The 21,687-nt window shown below is 41.2% G+C and overlaps 1 protein-coding gene across 3 annotated transcripts in view; it reads left to right on the top strand.

The window, feature by feature from the left end:
* Positions 1 to 809: 809 nt before the first annotated feature.
* Positions 810 to 21,687, top strand: part of BCAT1 (branched chain amino acid transaminase 1) — a 67,110-nt gene continuing 46,232 nt past the window's right edge. Inside the window, exon 1 of one of the 3 annotated variants that reach the window (XM_061444399.1) lies at positions 810 to 864. In XM_061444399.1, coding sequence (XP_061300383.1) covers positions 832 to 864 — 33 coding nt within the window. In that variant the 5' untranslated portion in view covers positions 810 to 831. Of the gene's footprint in view, positions 865 to 7,919; positions 8,071 to 12,807; positions 12,828 to 21,687 lie in introns of those variants that run through there. The other 2 variants (XM_061444401.1, XM_061444400.1) reach the window with 2 other exon arrangements.

The following is a 21,687-nucleotide window of genomic DNA, read 5'->3' as shown; positions in this document are numbered from 1 at the left end:
GGAAATGGCCTCAAACTGTGCCAGGGGAGATTTAGATTGGATATTAGGAAAAATTTCTTCACCAAAAGTGGTAGCCAGGCACTGGAACAGGCTGCCCAGGGAAGTGGCTGAGACCCAGTCCCTAGAGGTACTTAAATGACATGTAGATATGGTGCTTAGAGACATGGTTTAGGAGTGGACATGGCAGTGCTGGGTTAATGGTTGGACTTAGTGATTTTAACTTTTTTTTCCAACCTAAATGATTGTGTGGTTCTATGATTCTATGAACTTACATAGCTTCAACTTGCTTAACCTGCGCAGAAGAAAACACAACAGCACAAAATACCAGGTGCTCCTGTTTCTTACTTTTCTGCCATTTTTTAAGTAGGTCTGAGCGAGGGAGAAAGAAGCCACTTAGCCGTCATGAAACCTTGGGAGTTACCTTGGATGTGAAAATGGGCTGGCAAGGGATTATGGTGCTTCCCTTAAAAGGTGAAGGAGTGGGTTGATTTTGATGAGAACTCAGGGCTTAAGCGCCCTGGGTGCTACAGCCTCAGATGGAGCCAGCCAGAGGGGAGAGTGGAGGGGGGTAGCTCTGCTGCTGACTCATCCCCTCAGGTGCTGTTGCCACATGTAACATCTCCCCATTCCCACCTGTGGTGCACCTAAACTCTTTTTCAGTGCCTCTGGAGGGCCTTGCCTCAGTAGCATGACTGACACACGGGAAGGAAGCCAGCCCCATTCTGGCAGGGCTGTGAGGTGAGGCAGCTGCGGTGGCCCAGAACCTTCTGGGAGAGGCCTCTGAGGAGTAGCTCTCTGCCTGCCCCTGCCCTTGCCCTGCCTGAGGAGGCCATGAGGAGGATGGGGATGAAGGAGAAGGGACAGGTGATTGGTGAGTGGCTATAAAACTGAAGTCTGACAGAAATGTAGCAAACAAATTGTTCCTGGTTAATTCACGCAGCATAATGTTTTTCTTGCCTTTCAAGGCAAAAATAAGTGACGCATTCAGAAAATGCTTCTTTAGGAAGAATATGCAAAATGCTGTTTCACTGAATGGGTAGTGATGAAAGGGGAGGAGATGTGTTTATTTTGTTCCAGTTACCCTCACCCATGCAGACGTTTTCCTTTCAGCCTCTTTCTAGTGTTCTTCTGGTTGTCAGGTGCTACTGCTTTGTCCTGTATCTTTGCTCTTGTCCTTTATCTTTTACTCCTGTTTTTTTAATGTTCCTTTCTGAGAGTGTAATTATATAGCCTGTACTTCTTTGTGAGGATGCCAGGTTAGACACTTCCTGCCTTTTAGCACCTACAACAGTTACTTCCTACTCCCATGTTTTTATCTGGGTTTTTAAACCCACATGACTCAATCCATTTTACATCGGAGCCCACACACAGCAGAGCTGGCACGAGGATGAAAAAGAGAAAGTGAGCACCAGGGGAAGGTGTTGCCTCAAAAACGATACTGCTGTTTTGCTTCTCTGAAAATGACATTCACTGAAACCTTACATCTCACTTGAGCCATTGGCTTGAGTTGGAATGTTGACATGTGCCTGTGACTGCAAGAGAGGTCACTGTGGCTTCTTTGTTTCTACAAAGAATCTTAACTGTTTCTTCTCTTTTTTTCAAAATGAAGACTAGTAATTGCAGCCATCACTTTCTGTGTATAAGGCTTATTATTTCAGCTTCTGCCATCATTTTGTTGTAGCCCAAAATGACCAGACTTTAAATGACTTATCCTACTCTGAAATTAAAAGAATTAAAAAAAAAACAACTTACCCTAATATTTTATACTTATATGAACACACATATGCATATAATATTTAAACATAATAATTTGAAATTAATAGCTTTTTTAACTAATAGTTTTGAACATTATAGTTTTTTATGTGTTTTTTTTTTTCCTGTTAGGATATTTCTACAACACCAACCTGATTCTTATCCAAAGAGTTTTACTTTCCCTCATTTTAAAACTTTCTACAATTGTATTCCCAGTTCTGCAAGGCAGCTATATGGAAATCATGTCCTGAAATTACCTTCTTAATTATTATGAAGAATTTTAGTTTTGTGACTGAGATCAGTCACAGGGTTTCTGTGAAGAATATTTTGGGTGAAAGTTGATGTTTCCTTATTTTAAGTTTTTGTGTCAATGCGCTTTCATGTAGTTGTAGAAACTAAGAGATTGGGTTTTAGTACAGAAGCTAAGTAGAAACAAAGTTTTTCCAGAAAGATCAAAATATAGCATTCTGATATTTTTAGAAGAGATGCTCTCTTTTGGATATATTTTTTTTTTTTTTTAACTTTGGAACACATTTCAAGAAGGCTTTGAAAATATTGCAAGATCAAAATCAAACTGAAGCACAGATTTTGTCAAGAACATAGAATCACAGAATGGTTTGGGTTGGAAGGAACCTTAAAGAACATCCAGTTCCAACCCCTCTGCCATGGACAGGGATACCTTCCACTGGACCAGGTTGCTCAAAGCCCTCATCCAACCTGGCCTTGAACACTGCCAGTGATAGAGCATCAACAGCTTCTCCGGGCAACCTATTCCAGTGTCTCACCACCCTCATAGTGAAGAACTTCTTCCTAACGTCTAATCTAAACCTACCCTCTTTCTTCTTAAAGCCATTTCCCCTTATCCTGTCACTCCATGTTCTTGTAAAAAGTCCCTCTCCACATTTCTTGTTGGCCCTTTTAGGTACTGGAAGGCTGTTATGAGGTCTCCACGTAGCCTTCTCTTCTCCAGGCTGAACCACCACAACTGTCTCAGCCTGTCTTTATAGGAGAGGTGCTCCAGCCCTCTGAGCATCCTTGTGGCCCTCCTCTGGACTTGCTCCAACAGCTCCATGTCCTTCTTTTGCTGAGGACTGTACACAGTACTCCAAGTGAGCTCTCACAAGAGCAGAGTAAAGGGGCAGGATCACCTCCTTTGACCTGCTGGTCATGCTCCTTTTGATGCAGCCCAGGATATAGTTGGTTTTCTGGGCTGCAAGCACACTCTGAAGCTGGCTCATGTTCCATTTCTCATTGACCAACACCCCCAAGTCCTTCTCTTCAGGGCTGCTCTGAATCTCTTCTCTGCCCAACCTGTAGCTGTGCCTGGGATTGCCCCGATGTGGGTGTAGGACCTTGCACTTGGCATGGTTAAACTTCATGAGGTTGGTATTGGCCCACCTCATAAGTGTGTCTAGGTCCCTCTGGATGGCATCCCTTTCCTCCAGCATGTTGACTGCACCACACAGCTTGGTGTCTTTGGCAAACTTGATGAATGAAAAATCACAGAATCCCACCTTTCTCTTAAATGGAAAACCTGGTTTCTGCCTGTGTTCACCCCATCCACTTTGTGCAGATGGAATTAGAAAAGGGAGCCTTTGAAAGTGTGCCAAGCTATGGGTTTCTGCCCCTATTCCTTGTAGAATTATGGAATTATACAAGCTTCCTCTTTCAAAATGCCCCATTTGGCTTTATATCATAGAGCCTTTTCATTTTCCCAACTGTAGTTCCTCATATTTCTGTGGCTAAAATATAAGTTTGTCCAGTTCTGGTCTGGATAATGTGCATGACTGAAACCCCTTTGGTCTTCTGCAAAAATTTCTCTCAAGAGCCCAGAGCAAGCAGAAGGAATGCTGTGTTTCTGTGCAGACCAACAAAAAGCATGAAACGTACTAATCACTGGGTTTGTGGTACCTTTACAAACATAATCTGCTCCTACAGCCCCAGGTATCACAACTCCTATTCACCTTGTGAATCTCTAGAACTTGTGGAAACAAAAACACTTTGGACTCTAAGCACGTAAATTACTTAATTCTATCATAGCTGCGTAAAACTTACTCATTAAAACTTCTAAAGTTTACCAGTGCTGTCAGGCATTCACTGAATACTTTGTGTCAATTGAAAATCTAGCATAGAAATGAGCAATTACCTGCTTTATGAAAATGAAATATTCAGAATGTAGAAAATGTATGGTCTGACTGATGGATCAATACAACTGATTGAGGTAGAGGTAAAAGGAAAGTCAATGTCCCTTGCATTGTAAAATCTGGAGCGTTACATAAGAAAGTGTAACTACATTGAAGCAGTGCAAGCCAATGCTGCAAAAATAAGTATGGCACATTTACTAATGGTAGCTTCAGGTTTTGGGGTGTTTCAGCAAGATGCAAGTTTTGAGGTAAGTTCTGTAGCTTCTCTGAATTTTGGTCTCCTTTTTCCAACTTTTATTTCCAAGTTCGGGGTCAGCTTGACTATCAATAAAAATATCTTGTTTTAATAGATATCCTAGATAACTTGGTGGTTTGGCTTTGCATAAATCCTCTGTAGTTCTGATAATATTCCCCCTTTCCCTTTCCTTCTCCTGTTTCTTAGTTGTGTCCAGGCTATGGATTCTGCCGTCTACCTCAGTAGTTGGTACTAGTTTGAGGATAACTTGAAATACATCTCTATGTTGGAGCATGAAACAGACAACTTAGAAAGAAAAAAGGCTCAAGCACAATGCTGTGCAGACTGGCAAGCCGAGGTCTGGGAACAATGAAACGGCATTCAAACAGCTTTTGTTCTAGAGGGATTCAGGATACTGGAGCAAGTCTGAAGAAACTGTAGAACCTGTACTAAAGAATGCAAAATATACATGAATAAATCACACATTAAAGGGCAGACTCAACATAACTTGTCTGAAAGGAAATTCTAACCTGCCTATCTAGAAACTTCTTTGAAGGATTCTGTGAACATGCAGATGGTAGAGAACCAATTGATTTGATCCACTTGGATTTCCAAAGGACTTGACACAGTCCCTTACCAAAGTGTCCTGGGTTCAGCAGCAGCAGTCATGTTTCTCCTCCTTGGTAGCTGGTGCAGTGCAGTGTTTTGACTTTCGGCTCGGGAACAGAGCTGATAGAGATGTTTTGGTTTGGCCAAGGACTTTGTGAGCCTCATGCTCTGCCAGGGAGGAGGGGAAGCTGGGAGGAAGCAGAGACAGGACACCTGACCCAAACTGACCAAAGAGCTATTCCATACCACAGCACGTCATGCCCAGGATGTAACTGGGAGCTTGGTCGGGCTTGGGGGGCGAGTGATCGGTCGGCTGGTGCTGAGGTGTTGTATTCTCTTCCCTTGTTATTTCCTTTATCATTATTATCATTGGTGGTAGCAGTAGTGATTTGTGTTATACCTTAGTTACTAAACTGTTCTTATCTCAACCCGTGGGAGTTGCATTCTTTTTGATTCTCCTCTCCGTCCCTCCGAGAGCAGGGGGAGGGCAAGAAAGGGGGGGAAGTGAGTGAACGAGTTGCCTGACTGGGTTTAAACCACGACACAAAGGCTTGTAAAAAATAAGCTCCCATGTGAAGATGCTTTTATGTTGCTCTCAATTGGTTAAAAGATAAGAAATAGAAGAGAGAGAGGTTGTGCAGTTGAGAAAATGGTAGGGAAATGGAGGCAAATAGAGAAAGGACAAAGTTTGCTGATGAGATTAAAACCGTCAGGGTAATGGTGTTAAACAGTTCAGCCAAACTAGAGCTACCTGCAAAAAGCTGTAGAAGGACCTTATGAAATTGAGTACACAGTTGCCAAAATAATATATAATAATGTCTGCAAGTATGAAGTGTTGCACATGGGGGGGGGGGGGGAGGGGAAGAAAGCTAAAGCTATGTATAGTGATGGATTATGAATGACCTGTTGCCTTGCAGGAGGGAAATTCTGGAATTAAATAGTTTGTAAAAACATCAGTTCAGTTTAGTACAGGAACAGTCAAACTAGGAAAGAGAGCAGGAGGCATTCTTAGGAAAAGAAACAGGACAAAAAAGCAAATTAAAAGTAAATATGGCAACCTGCATTTTGGGAGTCTTTGTACTTCATGTCCCTGTTCTAAATCCAGGATGATCAAGGGTATGGAACTGTTCCTATATTAGGAGTAAAAAGATTAGGACTCTTCATCTAGAAAAAGGGAATGGCTGACAGTTCAACAGTCTTTAAAATCACAAATGACATAGATGGGGTGAATATTGTGACCTTCATTTGTGTTTACAGTTTCACAGTATCAGAAGGGAACATGAAGTGAAATTTTTAAGTGGCAGGTTCAAAATAAACCATAATTATCTATTTTTCCATAGAACAAAGCTAAATTGTTCTATGGAAACTCATCAGCACAAGATCTTAGGGATGCCAAATTTTGCATGGGTTCAAGGAACAATAAATTCAAGGAACAAAAATTCCATTAACTGTTAAGCCTAAATAATTCATCTTTTGGGAAACTGCTGTGGTACAAAGCCCTTGAAGCTAGAAGAGCACATCAGGTGTGCTCCTATGTGCTTATTCTGTTCTTGTAAATCTTCTGTAGGCGTCATTATTGTCGACTGTCAGAGGCAGGATCCTGAATTGTCCGGTATGGTTGGTCCTATGCTGTGTTTGTAATCTAAATAAGAATAATTATCCTAATTCATCAGGAATTGATCGGATTGCTCTCATGAGCACTGAGTAGTAGTTCACTGATGATGAATTATGCCTCTCTCTGATGCTTCTTTGCTGCCTTTCTGCCTCCTGGTTTTTGCTCCATCTTTATTCTCTCCTAAATAGCCACTACAACATCACTGTTCACATGGACTTTTAGTTTAGGTAGCGTCATTTCTTTGGAGTCCAAATTTTTGTAAAATTCCATTAAATAGTGGTTTTATACATGGCTGAAGAGTGTCAGGAACAGGTATCTGTTTATGTAACCAGTCTCTGGCGCTGTAGGAGAGAGAATAATTCGCGTACATCATGCAAAGCAGAACCTGGCACTTGTGACAGTAGCGTTGAGATGAAACAGCTTCCTACAACTACTCTCAAGCAGATCGGAAGGGGAAAACATTTACAAAAACAATAGTAAAAGAAGAAAACAACTATAAATGCAATAAAGATGAAAGTAAGCATACTGTGAATGTCATACAGTGGGTATACTGGGAGCATCTTGTAAAAATACTGTGCAGTTTCACTGGCAGCAGTGATGGTAGTAGTGGAGTAGACTGGTCCTTGATGTTTATGCTTTCCGCTTCAGGTGCGGGTCACCTGCTTGCCAGGTACCTGTTCAGTGAAATCAGAGATACAGCTGGCCCCAAGACAGCCTCCTGAGGTCTGAATAGCTGCAGAGTTGTAGCTACATGGGCTTCAGCATGGACTAGGCACTGGTTAGCAGGGGGAGGACCCAGAGGGCCGTTGTGAAACATCTGGCAATCCCAGCCAGCTCCAAATAGAACGGTTGTGTGGGCCCCTCCTGTGTTCGTTGCCAGTGCTGACGGCACAAGTTGTGCATGTAGTGGTGGAAGGCAGAAGGCCTGGGGAAAACCTGTCTTGCAGCTGGAGAGCTTGGTAGTGATGGGAGGGATAAACTGTGAGGTGTTTGATGTGTCAGACAACTTGGATGCAAGAAGGAGGAAGTGACTCAGGGACTGAAAATGATGAGTTTCTTAATGCTTGCTAAGACAGAGGGGTAAGAAGAACGTGTTGTCCTCGGTATAAATTATAGCACAAGCATTTAACTGTCTCTGGCTGCTAGGCACAGCGTATGATGTGGGGCCATCTGAGGGACGAGCCATGGACCAGGACTGACCCCTCTAGACGACCTGGCCCTGCGGATCGGTGCGCGCGAAGGTCTAGCTCCCGCCAGCCTCGTCCCCGGCTGGGGCGCTGCCGGTGGTTCCCAAGGGCGAGGCGGAGGGGGGAGGCGGGGGGAGGTGGCCGGAGGTGTGCCTGCCCGCCGGGAGGGGCGAGGAGGGGCACCCGCAGCCCCTCGCCGCTTTCCCCGTTGGCGTCCGCCGTGCGCACCGCCCTCCCCCGCTGATGCAATCGGAGCCCGCAAGCGGCTGCAGTGGCCACGGCGGCAGCGGGAGCAGCAGCAGCAGCAGCGGGAGCAGCAGCAGCCGCAGCAGCCGCCGCCGCCTCGGTGGAGCCCGCAGGCGGATCGGCCGGCCCTGAGCCCGCGCAGTGTGCAGCAGCCGTCGCTGCAGCGGAGGCTCAGCGATCACTGGGGCTTCATCAGGAGCGCTGCACGAAACGAGCGGCGGTCCGCTGAGTGTCCGCTTAGCCGCGCCAGGGAGGTACCGTCCGTTTGCCATCATGATCAAGGTAAGCGAAGCGGGTTTCCTGCCAAAATCTTCTCGTCCATCCTTCGGGGGATGCGAAGTAGCAGAGGGGCTTCTCCTTCGCACACAAGGAAAGCTGTAGTATACTGTTTGTATTTACAGATTTGAATGCTCTAGTTTGCTGTTTACGCTTTGCGAAGGAGATTTCTACGCCCGAGAGATTTATTGCTTGAGATTTAGAAGCAGGATGTGTGTGATTCTTCTACCTCTTTCCATGTTCTTTCATTGCAGATAGCATGTGTGAAAAAAAAATAGTGAGTCGGAAGGGAGAAGGGGGGGAAGGGAAGGTGTATAATTTCCTCGGGAAGGGGGGGGGGGGGGGAGGATATTTCTTACTGTTTATTTGTTAACATGGGACTCTTAATGTTCAGAAAGAAAAAAGTTGCAAAGGATATGGTCTGCTGGCAGGCATTATGGGTTTTTATGCACGTGAGTTTATTGTAGGCCTAATGTCTGCCATTGTAATAAAATAGTCTGGGTAAAATCCAGTGACATGTATTTAGAGGTTTTGAGTAATTTGAGAAATAACTTTAAATGGTGAAAGACAAGTTGTCTGTGGTAAACACTAACATGAGAGATGAGATCTGTGGGAACTAACCTTTCGTAGATGTCATGTTTATGTTCTTCTGCTTACTGAGGCTGATCTGGGGATTAAAAAGAAGTCTTCCTTGTCAAGACAGAGAGCATGGAGATAGCACAGGTGGTTTTCAATTAGATTGAAGGAACATCACAGCAATCTTGTACCCTGTGGAACAGCTGCACTAAGAATAATTCATGGGTTTTGAAGAATGTCTGTGCTGGGCTGACTGTGAACTTCACAGCTGCAGCCTGATGCTAAAGTTAGCAGCTGAGATAAAACAAGACTGAGTTGTTTGCTCTCCTTGGGTAACTGTAACAGGTGGAATACGGGCACAGCAGGTATGTGACTAGCTTCTTCCCACCACTGATAACAAGTGTTACTCTTATTCCGTCCTAGGTCTTGTCAACGTTCTCCCCTGGGTGGGTCTAGCAGTGGTGCAGGTGCTGTTGATGATGGTAGAGCTAGAAGGGGGGAGTGCTCCGGAGGAGGCTCTCATTAGTTCCATTTTCATTTTCTTCAACTGAGGAGTCTCAGACCAGAATAGCAGAAAATGGATCTGAAACTGCTCAGGGGAAATACCTAGCAGCTACCCCAGCCAGAATGCTCAGGGACAGAATTCAGGTGAGCCAAGGAGTGAGACACACTGTCATGTCTTATACCATTTTTGCTGTACTGTTGTCTCTCTAGGCAAATGGGCATGAACCTGGTCTCCAGGGTGTTACCCAGCAGCTGGCAGTAATGCTCTGGCATGTCCATGCAGAAAAACAAGTGGCAGGCAAGCCACAGACCTACCTGCCTGTCTGCTCAAAGCAGGGCTGACATCTCCCAGGTAACAAGTGGTAGGACAAGGTAACAGCCTCAAGCTGCGGCAGAGTAGGTTTAGACTGGATAGTAGGAAAAAGTTCTTCACCGAAAGGGTAGTTAGGCATTGGACAGGCTGCCCAGGGCAGTGGTGGAATCACCATCCCTGGAAGCATTCAAAAAACGTGTAGATGCCCCTGGTGACATGGTTTAGTGGTGGACTTGGCAGTCGTGGAGTAATGATTGGATTTGATGATCTTAAAGGTCTTTTCCAACCGAGTTGATTTTATGATTCTCATTGGGTTCTTCTCTTCACAAAACCTAACTGCTTTATACTTCTACAGTAGAGAAGACAGGATGAAGCAATAGCTACAGCAGTAAAAGTACACTCTTGTCACTTGCAAGTGGTGTAGCCTTGGGCATCTTGGTTCTGTCTGAGCCTTTTATCCTTTTTTTACACCATTTGTTCAGACTGCAAGCTCTTCAGGGTTATGGCTGTCACTGTGTATTTGTAGAGCATGCATCAAAGGTGCAGAAAATTGCCATTTAATTATCACTATACTCATGCAAAACCCAATAAATTTCTAAAGGTATCAGTAAGCAACAGCACTATTACAGCTTGTTATCCCTTCATTTCCCCCTTCATTTCCTGCTTTTAGTCACGACACTCCTTTTCTCCTTGAAGCATTTCCAGCCCAACCTCAACCTTGTCTTTCTTGCCTGTTTAAATGAATGTTACATATAAGAAATGAATTATGCCTCTGGTTTCTGCAGTCCTGCCTTGTTCATCTATTGCACCAGTTGTTAATGACAGGCCTAGCACTGTGTGATGCCCTGGATATTTTGATTTTTTTTCCCATGGAAATTGAGTATTAAAATCTGCTGCAAAGTCATAGGTAAAAAGGAAGACTGAAAGATCATTAGGTAGCTTTAACACGGTCTGTAGGCTGTATCCTTGTTTCAGTTTGATAGATGAAAATAATTCAAATGGAATTCACTAGTGATTAATGTATCCCTGGGAGAGCAATGTTAGGAAAGGAGCTCATTATTCATGTAAGCACTCAGTTACTCTGAATTTGTTCAGCCATTTTAAAACAATTTATTTGGTGCGGCTATGCAAACAAATCAAAACAGACATTACTTTCATTGCTTCCTTATGTTACGCTTTTTCCTTAAATGAATAATCTCAGCTGAATGTACAGCAAACGGCAGATTATCAGTAGGTTTGGAAGCAGGACCTTTACTGTTAGACTAAAAAAGTTAAAGGCTCACTGTTAGAATGAAGGACCTAAGGGGTAAGTTCTGTTTGGAAAACTTGCACATGTGAGGACTGATATCTTCATGTCACTACAGTGACATACGGTGTACTTCACAGTCCTAGATCAGCTCATCAGAGACTTCCATGAGCTCAAGCTGCTCAGTACTGTTTGTGGCTTTTGATAGTAAATTGTGGCTATCCACCTGCCATGATGGCTGTAATGCAAAGATTTAGTGAACAGCCTCCAACTTGAACGTCTGAATTTCAGTGATACTTGGGCATAAATCAAAGTAGCATGTAACCCTAATTTCTTATTCATAGTCACTCACATACTTGCAGGTTTATACCTCCAGTTCTTACATAGGGTGAAGTGAATGGGTTGTCCCATTTATCTTTGAAAGAATTTCATTACTTTATGATTTTAAAAATTAAAGAAGAGATAATATTACCTCATGAAGTAGAGCATTTGCTGTAGAAGGGCAATTTAGGATCTATGACAAAATGCTGTTGCAGATGAAAATCCAGTGTTATGCTTATGGAAAGACCTAATATTGCCCTTTGGTGTGTGTATCAAATGATTCACAAGGTTAATGTGAACAAAATAGTTGAAACTATATTTAAAATTATCAAGAAGTTTTATGTGTTTGTCTTTTGTGCATATTGGCCCATAGTTTATTATTGTTTTTACAAACTAATCTCATAATACTCTTCAACAGAGTTACTCATTTATTTTCTTCTCTTGAGGTCTGCAGTTTGCTCCAAGTTTTATTTTGGAGTATATCTAATGCATTAATGAAGTGAAACACATGACTTCTCAGTAGGTACACAGCTATTGCTAATTCAGTTTGCTTATAAGAGCATTTCACCTAATACTTGATAAAAGCAGTCTTAGTAAGCACAGAAAACATTGGTTTCTCGTGGTATATGAATTGGGTTTAATTCCACAAGGTTCTGATTGTATGAATTTCCCCCAGCATTCAGAGAGATTGGTGCTGCACAAATCATGTCCACTTGCTAAATTATATTTGGACTGTTGTCTGAGGAGTCATCACTTCTGTAATAAATGCTTGAGATTGCATTGTCCTTACTGAGAATGACCTTTTTTAAACTTAATGCTGGGAGGCTCAGGGAACTGGGTTTGTTCAGTCTGGAGGAGGCTTTTGGGGTGACGCAACAGCAGCCTTCCTAAAGGAATCTGAGGAAAATCAAGGAGATGGGACTGGGCTCAGTGATCATGTACAGTAGGAAGACAGGAGGCAGTGCCATAAATTGAAGCCAGAGAGGTTCAGACTGGATATAGGAAAAATTCTCCCCACAAGGACAGTCAGGGAAATGGAATGTGTTGCCAAGAGAGGCTGTGCAATCTCCATCGTGGGAGCTCTCAAAACCCAACTGGATAAAGCCTTGAAAAACCTGGTCTGAGCTGAGCTGACCCTGCTTTGAGCAGGAGGTTGAACCTCCTGAGGCTTTGACATAGGATTAGTACATGTTGTCCCAGGGCTATGCTTGCTAGGCTTTTTACAGTATGAAGAGTTCCGTGCAAAGATGCTCTTTAAAGTTACAAGTACAAGCAGATTTCTTTGCAGAAGGTAATTTCCTTAACAGGTCAGTATAGTAGTAATATTTTTTTTCTTCTCTAGTGTCTTGAGGAGCTCTTAAGTGCTGAACAGAAGAGGTTGAACAGCAGTGGTGCAAGTTTCTTCACAAGAATGCTACTTTACTTGGACATTTTTGAGTTTGTGTTTTTTTTGGGGGGGGGGGGGGGGGGGCGTTGGGGAAGGAGGGGTTGTTGCCTTGGTTCTTTACTTACTTCGTTAGGATCCATGGTAAGGTTTATCAGAATTCCATCAGAGTGCCTACCACTGAGTCAGGAGAGAGGACTGTACCTCCTTCCTATGCTCTCAACACCTTCCCTTTAAGTATTGTACTTTCTTTCACCATCAGCATCAGAGACCTAAGCTAGTACTACTTCTCATCATCAGAGTACATCCTGGCTTTGCTGGACTTCTTTTTTTCTTTCTTTTCTTAGCATGTATTTGAAGAATAATTCTTTAAACGAGAATTATTGTATCAGTAGACACTGGCCATGGGAAGGGAAGAGGTATGTCAAAACTCCTAGTTACATTAGTTACAAGGGGAAGGTTATGGGGATATGTCAGGGATTCAAACACTTTTTTTCTGAAGGTTGTGTCTTTTATAATATTGCTGTCTTTTTTAAAAAGAGCAGCTTCTTGTTTTGAAATGAATTCATAAGGTGGTCTTTTTACTTCTTTTCAGTGCAACTGGCTGCAAGTGAATTTCAATGCACTGTTAAGAGTTCTTACAACTTTTGAAAAGGTTCTGTCTGTAATATTTGATGCTGAATTGTCTAAATTGTGTAATTTTCCCTTAGATATGTGAAAAATAAAACACTGGCAAAACTGTATGAAGCACTGTGGAAAAAGGATATCATTTTGATTTTCTGGAATGTGAACTTTAAATGACTGCATCTTAAATATAATATATAAATACACCATACAGAAGTGCACATCCTACTCTTACAACAAAATTATTAATTCACAAGGTTTTATACAGCTGCATATTGTCATGCAATTAATTGAAGAATCACGTAAAGTCCTCTTAAAATCAGCAGTAGTAATATAATTTCTGTTGATGCATGGAATTTCTTACCCTCTAGTAAAAAATAAAGGAAATTCTTAATCAAAACAACAAGGGGAGGAGAACTTGATAGCAAGTTTTAACACTTGCAGTATCTTCAACATATGCAGAGGTTAAGGTTTTGATCCTGGATGAATAAAAGCGTAAGTTACTTTTTTAGTAGGGTCTATAGTTTTAAAACATTCAGAAGTACCACGCTAATGTTAAAGAATAAGCCATCAAGATTTATTAAAATCATCAAAGTATCAAGGCCACAGTCAGTGCTACTGTTAAGGGTCAAACCCCTGTGAATCCTGCCCTGTGCTGTGACAGTGCCTACTTACAGACTCAAAACCCCACTTCCTTATTGCTAGAACCTATTGCCTGAAGTATACTGGGTGAAACCTATAAGAAAAGTAGTTGTATACTAGTATGAAAGTGTCATGTGAGCCAAGTTTATTCCTTGCACAACACAAAATAGCAGCTGTAGCTTAGGGTATTATAGCATATGGTTACTACACAGGCACAATTTTTACCACATCTGTACAGCTGCATATATACATTTATGCACACAGAAAACAAGAATCGTATTGTATCCGTGTTCTCATATATTTTGGGCATTTATCCATCATCAGTACATCATTTGTTTTGTAAGTAAGAATGGTGGTTAGATATGCTGTATCCTATTTATATGTGCATGGGAACTAAATTGCAAATTCTGCCCTAAACTTGAGTTTAAACTTAAACTCTCTTTAGAAAAAGAAGTGCAGTTTGGGAGATGAATGAAACAGTTTCCCATGCCTGAAAGTGGTTTGTTTCTTTAACCATAAAGGGAGTCCATTGGATCATTAGACTGTATTTGGTTCAGTTCAGTTTTTCTTCTTTCTTTATCCTTCTGACCTAGTTGTGCCGTTGTCTAAATCTGATCCTGTGCTGTAACCTGGTCCATGGCCCAGGTTTCAGTTCTGTAGTCTTTCTTTCTCTCTTTTTTTTTTTTTTTCATATTGACAAATGTCTCTGCCATTAGAATAGCTTCATCTTGAAATATTATCCTTTCATGACCTTTTTAGAGATGATTTTTGGCATTTACAGGTTGATTCTCTTGATACGTGGAGGCAGAAGTTCAATAACATTCCTTTCTGGTTCTCCACAGAGCTGAAAATGCTCATTCACATTTTTTTTCCTTTTGAATCATCTTTTATGTGTTTTTTGTTGTAGCCAACAACATTTTAATCATGTCAATCGGGCAAAATATTTATTGTGACATACATATGAAATTAATGTTCTGTCCTGCCACTTTCAGGTGAACTGGATTGCAACAGTGGAAAAATTGTATCCAATTCTAAACTGTTTTAAGATGTTTAAGTTTAGCTTCATAATTTCAGAAGTGAGAGATATATTCTAGTCAAGAGCATTGATATTCACGTGGGTTGAAGCTGGGCAAAACCCTTGATTCCTGGGGATATTACAAGTAGCTAATTTGTTAATTTGGATTTATTGAGCTGATCGGGGCTGGTTGAGCGTTGATACAGATTTTGAGCTGTAAGAGGACAAGCCTACATTACTTACTATAGGCCTGTTTATTGTCTTCATTACTAGTGCTATTTCTTAGTATTTCAAAGCTATCATTTTGCTAATAGAGACTGTATCACTCTTATGATGGTCTTTTACTATGCTATCATTCTAGCAAAGGGCCTCTGTTTGCTTTGTGTGCTTAATGCTGACACCTCTACAAATACCTCATCTGTGAGCATACTTTTCCAAGGCCACTTTTAATGTGCTGAGTGCTATTTTGCTCTTAAATTCCCTGGGCAGAAATCCAGTTTGCTCTGGGCGCTATCAACAAATGATTGGGGATTTCAGATGAAGGGCTTGTTCACAGGGTGTTTAGAAAAGACACATAGGGTAACTTTAATGCAACTCCAAAATTTTGAGTGTTACAATGTGTGATTTTTCCCTGTCATCGAGCTGTTACACAGTTGAATATATACCAAGTAGGTGGAGTATCTGCTTTGTCACTAGTTTAAAATGTTTTACCACTTTTAAGCAAACATTGTCAAGAAAAGAAGCTTCTTGTGGGTGCTATCTTGGAGGTTTTTACGTCCAAGGGAGTAATGTGTGACTCTGTATAGTGACACTGTAGTTGTGCTCTGCTTTTCTTGGCTTGTTAGTAAGCTTCCATGGGATTATTTACATTTGCCTGGTGTGGTGGATTATGTTTACTACTTTTCACTGCACCCAGTGAAGCTCATAAAGACTACAAAGCAAGAGGAGTTCCTAGCATATTCTGAGATGGACATCCATCATGCAAATATGTTTCCTCTCTCCAGTTTGTTAATTTGAACAAAACCACAGACATCATTGTAGGTTCTGTCTTCAAACAGGTTCCAAGGATTTTCTCTGTGGGTTTGCTTGTTCCTAGTGCCTTTTACTTCAAGGGGAAAGCTCCAACTTCCTCTCTTTGTTGAAATGTGTCCAGTTAAATCAAATTAAGGCAGTGTTTGAACATACAGCATAGGACACGTCACAAGGATGTAACCCCGGCTTTGGTAAAATCCAGGGAGAAATCTCCCATTACTTCAAACTAATCATGCCAGCCTTAAAACCCACTGGAGCTAGTATAGGCAGGTCTTCTGCAGCCATCACCCGTGTGCTGTTATGCAAGAAGCTCCCATAAGGCATAGCTGTGAGTAGAGTGCACAGCCGAAACCACATCAATCATTTACACTTATTCTTCCTTGAGAAGACCTGTAATGGATATGATGGGCATGTCTCTATAAGGAAGAGGAACTATAGATTTACTAACTCAAGAGTCACGCACACTCTATTCTGGCACCTGTCGACCTCCAGGCAATTCTGTGAAGCAACTGCCAGCCGGTGTTTTATGTATACCAACCAGAGGTATGCCAATGGGAAAATCTATGTCAACATTTCCTGTCTGTAGAGGAAATGGATATTTGTACCTTCCTTCACTTAGGTGTTGTGACTGTAGAGCCAGTATTTTAAGGTTTCCAGGTATTACAATTAGAAGATTCATTTAAAGCTTATAAATAATGAAGGTCTCCATTCTTCATCTGGAACAAACAGTAAGATAAATGCAAGCATCATGCAGATCAGCTCTCCATTAGAATTAAGGAGAAAGTACAGTCTTTGCTACACATCTAGATGGCTTGCATCACCCATTTAGAGAGAGCTACTAGATCACTCAGTCCACTGTAAGCCAGGAAACTTCGTGTCTGGGTCCTTGTGCATACAGTTCTGCCTGTGAGCAAAAAAAAATGTGACTATGCTCAACATGGTAGAGAAGCATGTTTATAAGGAGTACTCCTATCTAGCCAGGCAGAGTGCACCAGAAGAACTGAACCCCTTGAGATCCCCAGGTTAGATAGCTGCTGCCATGCTTTATCAGCTTCATCTGTTGGACATTAAACAGCTAAACAAACCTTTTGGGAAGCAGGGAACTGCAGTAACAGCCTAACACAAAACAGAAAGTCATACCCCTTGTGCTTTTGTACCAGTGGCATTTGATACCCAGTGGAGAATTAAATAAGCCATGCAAAGTTATCAAGGGTAGATGTGATATGAAGCCAGCATATGTCTGCCCTTTACAGACCAGCAACCACAGTTGCATAATGTTTCATTGTACTCGGTGTTATTTGAGAGCCAGTTGTATAAGTTACTGATTTATTATTTATAGTGGGACTGTATACAGGACTTGTGGTGAAAAAAGTAACTCCTTTATCCCCCAAAAGCTGCTTTTTTTTTTTTTTTTTCCTTCCACCACAGCTTTTGTTTTCAGTGTGTGATTCATCATTGCTCAGCATCTTATGTAAACCTTTATTCCAGTGCAAAATGGACTTAAATGGGACACGGTCTGAGCGCTCTGAGAATAGCTACAAATGACCCCTTATACAGGCCAGTGATTCAGACCTAACCCTGTGTTTCTTCTGGTTCCACTGTAGTTATGAGGAAGGTTGTAAACAGGAGTATGTCTCTAAATAAAGGTTCTTGTCTGCTAGCTCTTTTCTTTAAGCATGTCAGTTCTCATTTTGGAATCCATCACTGTCTCTGCTGTAGTTTGTTTTTTTTCCTTTTAGTTTCTCCTAGGAGTCTACAATGACTTATTTGCAAACTGCAAAAGCTTTGGTCTCCTGCACTAAACTGTATGCTTCTCCTTCTAAGCCCTCAGCAACTTTTCAGACAATGATTTTTTGTTTCTGCTGTGTACTGATTCATGTTATTTACAGTATCATTTGGTAACTGCATCAAGACAGTTGCCTTGATCTTCAGCTGCAGGATTTGTATGTAGTTTCTACCATCAGGGAATTTTATAAATAAATTGTAAGTTATATTTTATTCATCTTTAAATCAGATCTGTACTTTATCTGTACAGTTGTCTCAGAATAAAAAAAAATATATAGCCAGGACAACTGAATCGCTGAGCAAATTAGCAAAATATCTTTTATAGTGCTTAGGCTCATCTTTGCTGGTATAACAGTGCCATTGACCAAAGTTACGGGATACATGTTTAACTTTACTATGAAATCTTAAAATGCTAATTTAATACCCAGCGTTATAGAATACATGAGCAAAGAGAAATGTTAGAGAAAATGTAATGAACACAGGTTTCCTTGTGGTTAACAGCAAAGCCCTTTTACAGTGTAGGGGAAAGTATGTATTAGTATTTATTCCCTTTCTTGTGGCCAGTTTGGTGTAAAAAAAAAAAAAAAAAAAAAAAATCTCATATCAAGAGCTAGGCCTAAACAATAAAACCAGGCAACTTTCAGGATTTTCATTTATCTTGTTTGAGTAATAACTATATCCCATAGCCATGAGACACTATCTAGTTAGAAAACAGGCAGATGAATTTATAGGTCAACTAGATCCAGCTGGTTGTTTTAACATGTTTTTCTTTCTGCAATTCTAGCAAACAATGCACTTGTTAAAAACCTAATTAATGCTAGAGCAGACAAACAAACCAACAAAAGAGGTACTTAGAGGCACTGTTCATAGGAGTGAGAGACGGAAGAGCTCCATTAGGTCATCTGCCTGCTCTCCAAATAGTTCAAGGCTGTTTTCCTCTATCAGAAGGGAAGAGTTGGTAATAAAGATAAAGGAAATGGCATGGGGGAGTGACAGAGCCACAGGAGGGTCATAGGAAGGAAAAGAAACAAGAACAGTGTTAGCACTGGGCTTAGAAATCAAGGCTAAAGCACTTTGCATTTGGAGGTCATTTGTGAAGAGGATTTCTTTCACAGTACTTGCCTATTTCTGTAAAGAAAATGGGAAGGAGGATTTTATCGCTGTGCCGTAACTGTATTAAGACAGATTCAACTACTGAATAAAGGGACACCACACAGAGATGTACAGCTGCTTTATGTCCCTTTATCCTGATGAGGCTAGTGGCAGGTTTTCAACATCCTTCAGTTGGGAAGGATCACGCTTTAGACTCCGTGTTGTGTAAGTGTAATTCACAGCTCATCTTGTAAATTCTCTGGAATAATTTTAACCTGAAGCTGAATAGATCCTATGTCAGGTTCTTCTTAGAGTTAGTTAAAATAAATTTTCTGTTGAAAATAATCTATTTTCTGTTGCTGCTGAACTCTCTCATTTAGTGTCTTGATAATCAAATTTGTCAAGCACATGTTCTATTTGGATTTCAGTAGTTATCCTTTACCTTGCCTAGCCTTGCTACCTTGCAGGTGAACTGATACAAGCTTTCTTGTACAACACGTTAGGCATTACTGAACTCATTCAAATACTAATTTAAGCACGAGTTAAAAAAATTGCATTGTGTACTAGAGAGGTTTCTCACATGAGTGCTGGCTGCAGTGACTTTACTTTGGCAACATTGTCCTGCATTTATTTGATCTTCTGAAACCTATTTGGTCTACTTTCAGACTTGTGATATAGCTATAAATGTTGCTAAATATGAATCTTGGATGGACTAGCTGAATAATTCCATTTCTTTTTGTTCTGTGTTTTAAGGTTTTTCTAACCAATAAGTTGTGCTCATGTAATCTGAATCGTCTTTCATGTAAACATTATAAAAACAGTGATGCTTTTTTCAGGAGGAGCATATTTCAGTTTTATCAGAACTACTTAAATTGCTTTAAATTAAACCAAATGAGCTACTCAGGCCAAAAGATTAATGCCTGCATAATCTTTTGGACTAGCTTAATGATAATCTATTTAAACGTAACCTCACTTTGTGCAGTGCGGGTATCTTAGGTTAATAAACTCTTGCTCATTCTAAGCCCTGAAGCTTTTGCTCTGATGCAAAATTATCATTAAATAACGAGGAAGCTTTCTTTTTCTGCTATGCTGGTTGCTTTATTTCTTTTCTTTGTTGTGTATTGTTATTACACTGCCTCACTGTCTAACCAACGTTAGTGCCAGCTCAAGGTTGAACAAGCAGCCACAGAAATGTGATAACACCCAGCTGCCAAGGCATTAGGGCATATATATTAGGGAAGTGCAAATCAACACAAATGAGAGCTCTTTATGAGAATTCTTGGTGAACTAAGTAAAAAGCAAAGCATTGAAACAGCACATGCCAAATTGTCCCTTTTTTTTTTTTTTTTTTTAATTTTGGGGTTTGGTTGTTTGATTCCCCCCCCCCCCCCCCCCCCCCAGTGCTGATCTGTGTGTACATTGAGGTGTATCATTGGAGCTGCTCTGGAATTTGTGTTGCACAAGTTCTTTGAACCCATTATTGAAGACTGTCAAGCCAATACATAGAGAGTGCTCCAGCCTAGCAAAAATACCTCAAATATCTCTGGCTTGCTAAGTGGCTAGAAATACATTTTAAGAGTCGGGCAAGCTCATGTAGGTTAGGGAGTCTAGGGAGGCGATGCATCCATTTTTGTGGCAGACAGTCCTTTTAGCTGAAGGATGAGTGATCTGCATAAAAGAGGTAGATTGTCTGTTTTGAAGAAGCTGTGAGATGCAGGATACCCTAAATGATCTACAAGGTCTCACACCTGTAGCAGAATAGCAGTCAGAGAAGGTGTGACAAAGACAGCAAAGAAAACCAAGAGGCATTGATTGGAGCATCTTGATGCTAAAAGATATTGAAAATACATGTCTAATGCAGTTTGAAGACCGAATACATGAGCTGAATGTTCAGATTTGGGAAAGCTCTAGTGGAAGTGCAGGTGACAACTGTATAAAAGTGCTAGTAAGTGTTACACATGCAGTGGTCCACCACATGCTGAGAGACTAACCCCCTAAGGATACATCCTCTTTGCATAAGTTAGATTAGAAGTAAGTACTAATGTAAGGGAGCATTGTTATCCAACTGTGATTACTTTTGTAAAGCTAAAGGATATGCAGTGGTTATTATAGCATTGAAATCTTTTATAGAAGTAAAGTAAGAATTACTTATCACCAGGTCTTCATATTAGTAGTGTTTCTTAGTGATACAATGACACATTAACAAAGTTTTTAAACAAACTTTAATCTAGTGTAATACTCTATACTCTTTTCTCATACAGGCCTTACAGTAATGATAAGTTCAATGTGTAATTTCAATATTTTTGAAGGAAGAAATGTGAAATACTGTCTTCTTGCCAGTTCAGATAAAATAGTTACATATAGGAGAGGATCTGGTTTGAGACCATCTCAAGAACCTGAACATACACAAGTCCATGGGACCTGATGGAAATCCATCCGTGGGTCCTGAAGGAGCTGGCAAATAAAGTTGCTAAGCCACTGTCCATTGTATTTGAAAAATCATGGCAGTGAGGTGAAGTTCCCGATGACTGGAAAAAGAGAAATCTAACCCCCATTTTCAAGAAGAGGAAAATGGATGACCCAGGGAATCACAGACCAGTTAGTCTCACCTCTGTGCCTGGCAATATCTTGGAGCAGATTCTCCTGGAAGGCATACTAAGGCAGATGAAAAACAATGAGGTGCTTGGTGACAGCCATTATGGGTTCACTAAGGGGAAATCCTTCCTGAAAAATTTGGTGGCCTTCTGTGATAGGGCTATGGAACTGATGGACAGGGGTAGAGCAGTTGATGTCGTCTACCAGGACTTGTGCAAAGCGTTTGACACTGTCCCACATGACATCCTTGTCTCAAAATTGGAGAGACATCAATTTGATAGGTGGACCTCTCACTCGGTGCATAAAGAACTGGCTGGATGGCCACATGCAAAGAGTTGTGGTCAATGGCTCAATGTCCAGCTGGAGACCAGTAACGAGTGGTGTCCCACAGGGATCGGTGCTGGGACCGATCTTGTTCAACATCTTTGTTCAACATCTTGTTTTTGCAAGTTTGCCGATGACACCAAGCTGTGTGGTTCGGTTGATACGCTGGA

Source organism: Pezoporus flaviventris, unplaced genomic scaffold (assembly GCF_033815535.1).
Source record: "Pezoporus flaviventris isolate CSIRO_AGI_PZ_B2104156 unplaced genomic scaffold, CSIRO_AGI_Pfla_v1 ptg000002l, whole genome shotgun sequence".
NCBI lineage: Eukaryota > Metazoa > Chordata > Aves > Psittaciformes > Psittacidae > Pezoporus > Pezoporus flaviventris.
The sequence above is the reverse complement of the archived record's forward strand: the minus strand, read 5'-3'. Positions and strand labels throughout refer to the sequence as shown.